Source organism: Marmota flaviventris, chromosome 9, assembly GCF_047511675.1.
Source record: "Marmota flaviventris isolate mMarFla1 chromosome 9, mMarFla1.hap1, whole genome shotgun sequence".
NCBI lineage: Eukaryota > Metazoa > Chordata > Mammalia > Rodentia > Sciuridae > Marmota > Marmota flaviventris.
In genome coordinates, this window is record NC_092506.1 from 17,568,115 (window position 1) to 17,580,020 (window position 11,906).

The window sequence follows — 11,906 nt, forward strand, 5'->3', positions numbered from 1 at the left end:
CCATGTATTGGCTCCTAAGTTGACCAATTGATCATGTTCCTTTCAAGAATATTGTCCTTTGACCTATCTCAGCTCCTTACTTCCAGAGTCATAACCAAGACCTTTACATAACCATCAGATTCCATACCCATTAATTTTCAACCACATCTCAGCCATTTTCTGCTCCTTTGTACTAGTGCCTCTAACTGCATTCTTTAAGCTCATCACAACACACAAGTCATTGTTGCTGCCACTGCCAACTTTTTATGTTTCTGCCTGAGTGACCTTGAATGGTCATTTTCTGTCTCAGTTATTCCCCCTACAGATGTCTACATAGTTTGCTTCCTTCTTTTGGTTGGTCAAACAAATGTGTTTCCCTAATTATGAATATTTTATCTTAAATAAATGCAAATTATCCAGGTGTGGTGGCACACACCTGAAATTCCAGTGGCTAGGGAGGCTGAGGCAGGAGGATTGCAAGTTTTAAACGAGCCTCAACAACAATGAGGCAATAAGCAACTCAGTGAGACCCTGTCTCTAAATAAAATACAAAAAAAGTTTGGGAATATGGCTCATGGTTGAGTGCTCCTGAGTTCAATCCCTGGTACCAAAAAAAAAAAAAATGCAAATTCATCCATTTTGTGTCTCCTGTTTCTCCTATTTTATTATTTATTTCAATTATTTTGTTATGTATTTACATAACACATCACCATATACCATCATGTTACACAATTTATTTATTGTGTTTATTATGTAGAAAACAGAATAAAAATTATAAAAAATATAGGGATTTCTTTCTTTCTTTCTTTCTTTCTTCTTTTCTTTTTTAATCTTTACTATTAAATTCCCAGTCCCTAAAATAGTGCCTGGCACACAGTAAATGGTTGACAAGTACTTGTTAAATTGTTAATAATATATGATTGAGCTTTTGCAATTGATAGAGAAATAACTTGTGGCTGAGTTGTGAACAACTGGAAAATCTACACACAATGGGTAAATCACCTGTATGGGGTACTGGCAACCTGCTAAATAAAGCAGAACTGAAGGGAAGGGCTCTAGAGAGACAACACTTTCAATAAAGTGAGTTTAATTCTGCAACAGAAAACAAGTGAGTTCTTTTACCCTTGGGAGCAGTTGCTGATTCTGGGCCTAAACAAAAGGTGAAGAATCTGGGATCTGCACTGGTGCAGGGTGACTTCCAGAGGAAAGGTATGGGACAGGGACTATAGGAGCTTGGGGAGGGAATTTTGAGAGACTGAAGTTTTCTTGCCTCCCATTGGGTCCAGGTTTTAGGGCAGTTGCTGTTTTCTGGTTCTGTTTCCTAAGAAGAGAAAAATTCCAGGGACATATTTTCTCCAATGAAGAAAAGATCCAATATTTCCAGATTAAATAGTGTCTCAAGCTCAGTTGCAATCTAAAAAGGGGACACAGTGAAGGGAGCAATGGTGTATTACCCAATACTTGTGAACTACTTCATTTGCAGAGTCTGACATCAGGATAAGGATAGGTTTGTACACAAATCATATGCAGTCAGTTTGCATTGATGCTAATGGCACTAAGTGTCCTGATGGAGAGGATACTAGTGTTGGCTATTTTACTTATCGTCTCCCTTTATTAATGCATTCTTTTAGAGGGAGTGAGGTGTAAAATAGTGTGATGAGAGGAGGAGAGGGAAGCAAGACTCTTCAGTGAAATCCTAGGAGAAAATATTCTTTATCTTTACCATGCTTCTTTGCTTATCCTTGCATATAGGATTTCCCCTATTGCATCCTCTGAAAACTCTTTCTTTAATTATTGTTCACAGCACCTTTTTCCCCATTTGGATTGACTCTTCATAGCCTTTGCTTAACTTTCTATCCCTTCCTCACTATTGTTTTTCAAATGCACTTTCAAAATGCTGATTTCTGAAGATTGAGTCCATTGGAAAGGACATATTCAGAGTATATGGGTGGTTTCCTTCATTTCCTGTGTATGGTTTTGGGGGTTTATTTTGGCTCCACCTGTATGGTTGAAGTATGATACTTTGCACGGAAATGGCAATACAGTATTAAGGACAGATTCCACGGAGCACAAATCTTGGATTCTGGTCCTGGATTTTCTCTGCCTGAAAATTTTGCTCAATTCTATCTCTAGCATAGACCAAAGTACACACAGCACAATGAGGTAACTCATCTTACAAGATATCAGATAAAATGAACAAAGGATATTGAGGTTAAAAGATACCAAAGTGTATATTTAGGAAATATACATCTCAATTAACACAGACACACACACACACACACACACACACACACACACACACACAGATGGGAATGGAGAATGGAGGTTAGAGCAGAGGAAATGTCATCTGACTGTAAGGTATGGAATATTCAGGGAATGAGGCTATTTAGGTTTATACATGAAGGTCAGAAAGTGTCAGGTGTGCCTGGATCTTGGATGAGCAGAACACTGGGAGGACAATAAGATGGGAGCACTGGGAAAGGGTATTGAAAGCCAAGGTGAGTGTATCAACCATTGCATTGGAAACTATAGTAATGCTTTTATTTGTATTTATCAATCACTGTATTTCTAAACTGCCCACTCTTTCTTTCCAAGTAATAGAAAGGAAGCTAAAAGAGAAAGAGATGGGTGAAATGAGGAGAGGAAGGAATACCAAATTTGGGTCCTTCATCCCATTTAGAGACATAGAATAGGATCTCAATGAATTCCTGGAAGATCTACTTAAATGATTCTAGAATTGGCCATTGATAATATTGACATGCATGTAGTCTAGGACTAAAATTCTAGAATATAATAATTCTTGCAATGGAAACTTTTATGTTACCCAAAGCTTGATATTATTTTTATTCCACTAAATTAAGTGAACCATTTTATTTAGAATTTAATGAGTGCTAAATATTGTACAAAAGGAATTATGTTTTATGTTTTGGAAGCATAAAAATTGTTCTGTTAAAGCTGAAGAGGATGTTTAATGTTGTTATTCTTCACAGGCAATGGTTGAAAGTGGGCACCTCTGATCTGCCTCTAGGAAAGCAATCAAAAAATCTTAAGCCTCTGGCATGTTGTATTTGAAATGCCTTCGGGCTCTCTTTAGATTATGGGGACCATGGTAAATAAACTTGTATTTTGCCCTGAGTTTCTAAATGCAGGGAATAGAAAACCAGATGTCTTCAGTGGACCTGTAGCATCTTGAAGGAGGTAGAGACTTTAGGACAGATGAGCTCTATGTCGCAATTGTACAAACTTTAGCAATAACAACTAATGGTTGAATCCAGGTAAATTACTTGGAATAATTTTTATTCTTAAGTGATGAATTCATCTTACAAAAATCTGATCTTACATATTTTATGGCTCCAAGTTTTATACTTTGCCAATGAAAAGATGTCCAAACATTACAATCTGGCTTTCAGGGTACTTTGCTGGGGGAAAAGTTACTTTTCCAAACTTTTCTGTGATGTATTTGGAGTCAGACTAACTAGAAAGTCTACATTGATCTATTTGCTATAGGAAGCATTTTCCTTCTCATTTCCATTAAAATGTGGCTTCATTTCTCTCATCCTAAATGTTCTCTCTCCTCTGATTTTTGTATCTTTGGATCCAAACTCTTTTTACAACTAAAGCCTGATTTTATTTTCTCTCTCTCATCCAAGGCCAGGTACATTAAAAATATGAAGTACTTTTATTCATTTTATGATATTTGGAACAGTCATTCTTACCTTCTGACCACAGTGATAAAACAGATATGATCCCTTATATAAGCATAATTTCAGACACTCAACAAAAGAACTTCATGGTTTTTTAAAATATTTAATTTTTAGTTATAGTTGAACACAATACCTTTATTTCCTTTATTTTTATGTGGTGCTGAGGATAGAACCCAGGGCCTTGCAGGTGTTAGGTGAGTGCTCTACTGCTGAGCCACAACTCCAACCCCAACAAATTCATGTTTTTAAACTGTTGTACAGCTGTATTGTGAGTAAATGAAAAGTTGGGATTGCTTATGAACATTGGGCAATATATCCTGGAAAACCAGGAGTAATGGTCATAATGAGACTACTCCAATGGAACATGGTCCATAGCACATCTCCTGTATAGTGGCAGAAGCTATGTAAGCAATGCTAAAAGGTGGATTATCTTATTATGTATGTTTTACATGTCTATATCAAGGGATTTTCTAAGTGTGTCACATCACTGTTGGGCAGTGGCTGGGGCTTCGAATTAGGCAGTGTGGATTCAGATCAAGCCAGGCCACCAAACTAAAACACATCTAAGTCTGGTTTTCAATGGTTTCATCTCAGATAATCAGGTTGGGAATTTGATTTTCTTCAATGAAAGTTACAGATTATGTTCTTCCATAATTTTAAATTCTACACTAATGAATCCATTCTAAAGGATTTCATATTCTCTAAAGATGGTTTGTACTGTTTTAAAAATCAATCACATACAGTCACCCAAAACTATCCATATTTGTCTTAAAGCTCAGATAAGTTGTTTAAAAAGTGACCATTTTTTTTCTGATAATTTTTCAGTATTTGAAGCAAAATAGAATTATGAAATCATAGTAGAAAATAAATATTATTTTAAAAATGATTTTAAACACTGGAATAATTAAGATTGAAAAAATCGACAGATTGAATAAAAAGGAAGCAAAGTCACAGAAAAAAAGAAATATACATAGAAGAAAAGCCAAACCTTGTTTTTCATCTAAAAATATAGTGATGATTTGGGGAGATTAATATGCATCCTACTAAAATACCAAGTTTGCTAAAGAGATTTGACTCCCCAAAAATGGTATATGATAAGGGCAGTATTTTCAGGAAAAAAATCTACAAAAAATGTAACCATGGTTGATAATATGTGAATATGATAAGATTCAATTTTATAAACATCATATAATTTATATCTTAAGAGACAATTTTGGCATAATAATAAACTAACATCACAACTTTTCTTTTGCAAATGCCTCAATTTTTCTAGAAAAATTATCAAGACTGATATAGTGGTCATACTTGTACATGAGAAAAAAATAGAGAGATAAACATATACAACAATGTCTATAGTACTTCAGGATTTACTTATAGGAAATAAGGGTGATTATTTCTAGAGATTAGAAAAGCAGACTCAAATAATCTAAAGAGCAGTCTTAATTTTTCTCTTACGTTATGTATGTAACATCATGATCATGAATTATTCTATAACAATTATACAGTTAATAATGGCGCACAAAATATTGAAAATAATTTTGAATAGTTGTTAATAACATTGGTAACCTCTTAAATTTGAGTAATAATATTGCACTTGGGAAATCATTCTAAACTTAATTGTAGAATCATTATGAGAGTAAAACTTGGATATGTCATAAATATCTCAATGAGCAAATGATCAAATACATGTAAAGATTGATATGCTATCCCACATTTAAATTAGCAATTAATCTATGAAAAATAAATCAAGATGGGTTACTAAACAATTATAAGTCAAAATAATAATATACAATGGCATGATATTATTTCAATCATATAAACTATACGTATAGAGTGAGAGATCACAGACAGCAAAATGAGTGAACTAAACTGAGAGCATTCTTATCAAGTGGGATTTTCCAACAATATTAATGCCTAGTTGTATTGGAATAGTGTTGTTGATTTTTTTTCAAATGTCACAATATAGAGATAAAGTGCATTAATACACTATATATATATATATATATATATATATATATATAGTGTATTAATGCACATATATATATATATGTATATATATATATATGTGATTATGTGTGCAGATATGTAGGCATAGCACTATTCTTCTGAAAGCTCAGAAATCATAGAGCAACTGCTTACAATTCATTTTGATGCACAAGAAATAGGTTTCTAAGAATTTAAGTGACTTACCCAAGGAAAGAATAAGTTCTGCAATTGTCAATCTAGGTAAGAATAAAATATTTGAAGGATATATATACATTTTTATTCCACAAAACCAAAAGCTTTGGTTCAATCCAGTGGGTTTCTGAGTCAACAGATAAATGTTACAGAGATCTGGGCATCAGCTTACAAAGAGACATAGGCCGTTGCAGATAGCACAATATTAAACAGAACTAAGAATTCAGAAGTAAGACCACAGTCTCCTCAAGATGTAATTTCTTTCTTCTGTAGATTAAACATTTGTCAACTACATGCTGCACTGACAGGGTGATGCAAAACGGCAGCGTAACTGAATTCATTTTATTTGGCCTGACACAAGACCCTGGCAAGCAGAAGGCAATATTTGGGATCTTCTTGATTCTTTACCTCATGACCCTGTTGGGGAACTTTCTCATTGTGGTGACCATTAAAACAAGCCAGACCCTTGGGAGTCCCATGTACTATTTCCTCTTCTACCTATCTTTTGCAGATGCTTGCTTCTCTACAACCACAGCTCCCAGAATGATTGTGGATGCCCTTTCTCAGAAGAAGACCATTTCCTACAATGAGTGCATGACTCAAGTTTTTGCAGCCCATTTCTTTGGCTGCATGGAGATATTTGTGCTCATCCTCATGGCCTTTGATCGCTATGTGGCCATTTGTAAGCCCCTGCGATACTCAACCATCATGAGCCAGCGGGTCTGTCATGCATTAGTGATTCTGGCCTGGGTGGGATCTTGCATGCATTCTTCAGCACAGATTTCTCTGGCTTTGAGATTGCCCTTCTGTGGCCCCAATGTGATTGATCACTATTTCTGTGATATGCAACCTTTGTTGAAACTTGCCTGCATGGACACATATGTCATCAATCTACTCATAGTGTTTAATAGTGGGGCCATATGCATGGTGAGTTTCACAGTCTTACTTATCTCCTATATTGTCATCCTATACTCTCTGAGAAACCACAGTGCAGAAGGAAGGCGCAAAGCTCTTTCCACATGCACCTCCCACTTTATTGTTGTGGTCATATTTTTTGGTCCATGTATATTTATATACACTCGTCCACCAACCACATTTCCAGTGGACAAGATGGTGGCTGCATTTTATACAATTGGAACACCTTTACTGAATCCTTTGATCTATACACTAAGGAATGCAGAAGTGAAAAATGCCATGAAAAAAATATGGTGTAGCAAAGTATGACTTAAATTGATTAATATTATGTGTATTGTAATGCATACATCCTCTCAGTTTAGTTTTTGTTGCATGGCCTGAAAAGATGGTCTAGTGTTTCCTAACTTTGGATTTTAGTTTTATGGGGAATGTTTAACACCACTATTTTCCTTTGAAAATAATTCTATCTATACATAGAAATTATGCTAACCACTCCCCACTTCATAATTTCACAGACACTTGAGTATCAGTACCTGAACTTATGAGTTTACTTACACTGGCACCAAGTAATACCTGGAATTGATACAGGTTAATAGAAGAAAACATTATGTACTTTGTTATGTGCATGAGCTCCATCCACCAAACACAAAAATGTCACAACACTGTACCAACAATTACAAATACTTGTTTACAGAAGAGGGAGAGTAAGTATCAGCATTCAAAAAGGATATCATCAAAGCTGTCAGATCTATTCACAAGTGACACATTTGTTTACACTCACTTCAGATGAGTACTCACAATTCTCCTTATTTTCTGGCTTATGATTTTTTTAAAAGCATTGGAATTTCGTTCTATGGAGTTTAAAGTGTAATTGGATCTTATGTAAGCAAGGCATAATGGAAATAAAAATTTGATTCTTGTCTCTTCTTGCTTTTTCAAACTCACTACAGTGGACAGATTTTTTTTTTTTTAATCTGCCTGAATGAAAACTCACAAAACTTTCTCCTTACTTTTTTCTTCTCACTGTTGTATAACACAGAACCCAATTTACCCTCAATGTGAGGCAAGGCCAAAAAGTAAAATCCCCAGTGCATGACATTAACCAAACTGTCAAAAATCCCTCCACTCTTCACCTTCAGCTGAAACCAGGGAGCCTAAAGCAGAAAATCAGACAGCACAGTCTGGGGGACAAGGAAGAAAAATCCTACTTGACTTTGTATCTTAACAAACTGGCATACTGTCTCTGAAACTGGCAGATATTGAAAGATTTATATTTTTCTTCCCTTTGGGACCTTTTCATAAGCTTCTTCAAGATTATCTCTAACTTTTCTAATTGTAGAATCCTTGATGTAGGAGGAACATGTCCATTTCTTAGGATCATCAGTGATGTCTTTTCTGCTCTTCAAACAGCCAGTGGCTATCTTCAAAATGCTCTGCCCCTCCAAGTGACCCTACTGGAATGGTGACCTTACTGAAAGTCCTCATTACATCTCCCCTTAGCCATACCTTGGGAGATGTCCAAATTGCATTGTTTTTCTTCTTGTATTTTTTTTTTTGGGGGGGGGTGTTGTTAAATAAGTTTATTATCTTTATCTGAAAAAAATAAAGGAAAAAAAAAACTTGTTTGGTTTAGCTCTCAGCAGCCTATTCCTGAGCTCTGAGGAAGCTTGCCTTCTTTTGCACTACAAATGTAATCTTTATTTTGGGCAAGGGACATTTTAGGACAGTTCCACTTCTTCTTTTAAACTTCTCTTGGGCTTCTTCTCATAGACTGGATTCTCTCATATAGCAGAATGAGCTTTCTTATACATCTCCACCATCATGCTGGGGGTAACATTGTTCTTTATATACTGAGAGGATTGTTTCTTATAAGCATATTCATCTTCTTCTATTAGATAACACATATAATCTGCAAAGTTCTGACCCATGATGCACTTCCGATGTACTTCGGCATTGAACTTCTGCCTTTCAGAATTGTAACCAGGGAATCATTTGGTACTATGAGGGATAGACAAGCCCCCACCCACAGCTCCCTTCTGGGCACCAAAAACTTTATTGTCAGTTGTAGTTCTATCAAGGCCTGCATCCAAATAGCAGGTGAAGGCACCAAGTTGACCATTAGTGTTTTCCACATTATATTCATCTCCAGTCACCTCCACTTGGTCTTCATAGATCTGGTCCATGCCAAACTTATTGAGAAGCCTGCAGCCAGCAGCAGGCCAGTTCAATATGCTGCAGCATAATTTGTTAGGCCAACTTTCACACCATATTTCAGTAATTCATGTGCATATGCTGCCTGGGCTATCATATCCCCTTCTATATGGGCATAAACAATCTGGAAAATGATGTCTCTGTTAGTTACACAAATTATCATTCTGTATTTGTGTGTGTTGTACTTAATCTTGTCCTGGATCAACAAACGTTTTCAAGCATAGAAATCAGTTTTGCCCTCTCCTTTTCTTCTAAATTTCACTTGATATTTCTTAAAGTAGCCCTTGTTCCTGACAACTTTAACAAGCCCCATCCTGCAAAACAGAGACCCAGGTCCACAGTTCCATGCAGACCTCCAGCTTTCATTTCTTAAAGACTGATATCTTTAATTAAATAAAAAATTCTCAGAATGGTGCAAACATAAATCAACAAAAATTTGATCTACCTCATGTCAGAACTCAAGCATAAACTCTGGTTCATCATGCTAAGTCATTTATTTGGAGATTAATTGTTGCTTATAGATAATGTCAACAAGTATTGAAGGCAAATCATTGGTATAGTTTAATGCCAATCAATATGTATGTACTCAGCCAATTAATATAATTAAACCAATTAATAATTGCCATATTTTTCTGAGGGTAATTTTCTACAGTATAATTCTATTCAACAACTAAAGTCTATGTATTAAGGATTTCACTGAATAATAAAGATAATTCTGAGAGATTAGTTTTCACAGCCATTTAAAAGTGAAGCATGTTTGAAGATTCTCAGGTCATCTGCAGTACAACCTGAGATCTTATGACACACATGATTCGTTCACATGAAGTAAACTTATTCAGAGAGTCCATGAACTCCGTGAAATTATTGAAACTTCTTGCTCCTAACTGTGGAAACAAGCTGCTTGGGATATAAATGGGGGAAGAGTCACCCAGTTATGTGATCCTGGTTAAATTTGTAGAATTAGAGTTTCTACTGTTTTCATACAAAGGTTTAAAGTAGAAGATTTAAGAACCTATGAGCCTAATAAAGAAGTAACCTTTCTGATTTACCAAGGGACTTACACTGTCTCCAATTAAGAACAATCACTAAAGAGGTAGCCAAGTGGGGGGTTTACAGATCACTTCAGGATTCAAAAAATCCTGTTTGGTTATTCTTCTCCTTTCTTTCCTTTGTTATCTCCTCCTTTTTTTATTTTTAAAATTAAGCTTATCAACACAGTAGCACACTGGAAGAGTGAAGCACAAGTTGATGAAACCTTTCTACAATCCATTATCGTTTTCTGAGGACAAGGGGAAATCTATGAAATCTTCTGTGGTTAGGTTAAGAAAAGCTTTATTAGTTGGAAGGACAGTGACCAGGCCAACTGTTTGCCTTTTGCACCACCCTGTGGGCAAATCACATCATGGCAAGTTGATAGAGGTGGTAGAGTTGCAGAACCCAGCAGGGTCTAAGAGGCATGTGTCTATTCCTGTAACTATTTATGAAATCAAATTTTTCTCAAGGCTGATTTATACCTGAACCTTCATCATCACATTGGAATAGCTTCGGTGTCCACAGGTGTGACAATTTTCACATGTAAATACACACACACACACACACACACACAGAGTCATCTCTTAAAAACAGCTTTTCCCTTTCCCTCCAGGTTGAGAGGCTTTGACTCCTTGTTTTTCTCTGGAAGATCGGAACACTGTTGGGCTTTGGTCAGGAGGTCTGCAGATGATCTATTTTTCACTATTTCCATGTGGATTTTAAAACATCTTAAATTTGGAGGCAATCTAGGTACGGGTGGGGGCTGCTGCTGCTCTAGGAATAGACTTGAATATCATTTGTTCTTGGTTTTATCCCAAATATTTGTTTCTAGCTGTTTTTACAACTTGTAGAAATCTACTGAATCTTCTCTGTCATTCCAAATGTTGGTCCAGTCAGTTTTCATGGAGCAGATTGCTAAAGTCACTTACACTCTGGGACCCCAGCAGGCTCATTAGTTTTTGCTCTGTGAAGGACAGTTTCTAGTCTCAGAGAACAGAGTAGTTACTTAAGCCAATAGAGATCTGCCAAAGCAAAATTCTATAGTATGATGCTAATCCTTAAAACCAACTACCTTTTTTTTCTGATGTTTCTTTTTGATAAATTTCTGATATTTCTCATATCCCATGAGGCCTAAAAATTTACAACAAAGTCAGTTTTTTAGCTTATTTATTATATTTACACATCCATTTACTGTTGGTGTCTTTTTTTCTATCCAGTAGATTCTGTTTTTCTTCTGGAATGATTTTTCTTCTCACTAAAGTAACTTGTTGATATTTTTATGGCAAAATCTGGTATTGATACATTCCTAGACCTTTGCATATGGCAAAGTCTTTTTACTTCACCTTTGTTTTGAAAGATATTTTTGCTGTTACTGCTAGGTTGATGATTTTTAGTACTTTTAAAAAATATTTACTTCCCACATTTGAGATGTACAACAGGATGCTTTGTTAATTATTGTAAAATGGTTAGTATAATCAAGCAAATTTACATTCATAATTTCACATAATTACCCCTCCCCTTTTTTTCCAAAACACCTAAAATTTCTTCTCTTTACAAAACTCCTGAATATAATGAGATATTATGAAATCTGGTCCTCATGTCACAGTAGTTCTCTGGACTTGTTCTTCTTACATCTCTGCAACTTTGTATCCTTTCTCCTTCAGGGCCCCATTTCCTCCAGGCACAATCTCACTCCTGGTACATTTTATTCTCTATCTTTGTACATTCAACATTTTTTCCTCTTAATTTCCACACATAAGATCCTGTAGTATTGTGTGTGTGTGTGTGAGTGTGTGTGTGTGTGTGTGTGTGTGTGTGTGTGTGTGAGAGAGAGAGAGAGAGAGAGAGAGAGAGAGACATGTTGCTCTACTGTATTCTCATGTATGT

The 11,906-nt window shown here is 35.7% G+C and overlaps 1 protein-coding gene and 1 pseudogene across 1 annotated transcript; one reads left to right on the plus strand and one right to left on the minus strand.

Annotated features, from left to right (window-relative positions):
• The first annotated feature begins 6,173 nt into the window (after positions 1-6,173).
• On the plus strand, positions 6,174-7,085 carry LOC114093770 (olfactory receptor 4C11-like). The gene has a single exon (XM_027936671.2). The coding sequence runs from the start codon at positions 6,174-6,176 to the stop codon at positions 7,083-7,085; it is 912 nt and encodes a 303-aa protein (XP_027792472.2).
• Positions 7,086-8,405: 1,320 nt separating this feature from the next.
• Positions 8,406-9,300, minus strand: LOC114093841 (large ribosomal subunit protein uL18-like; annotated as a pseudogene).
• Positions 9,301-11,906: the final 2,606 nt, after the last annotated feature.

Bases quoted from the DNA above. Each gene is read 5' to 3' on its own strand.
- LOC114093770 (XM_027936671.2), top strand. From the start codon at position 6,174: ATGCAAAACGGCAGCGTAACTGAATTCATTTTATTTGGCCTGACACAA.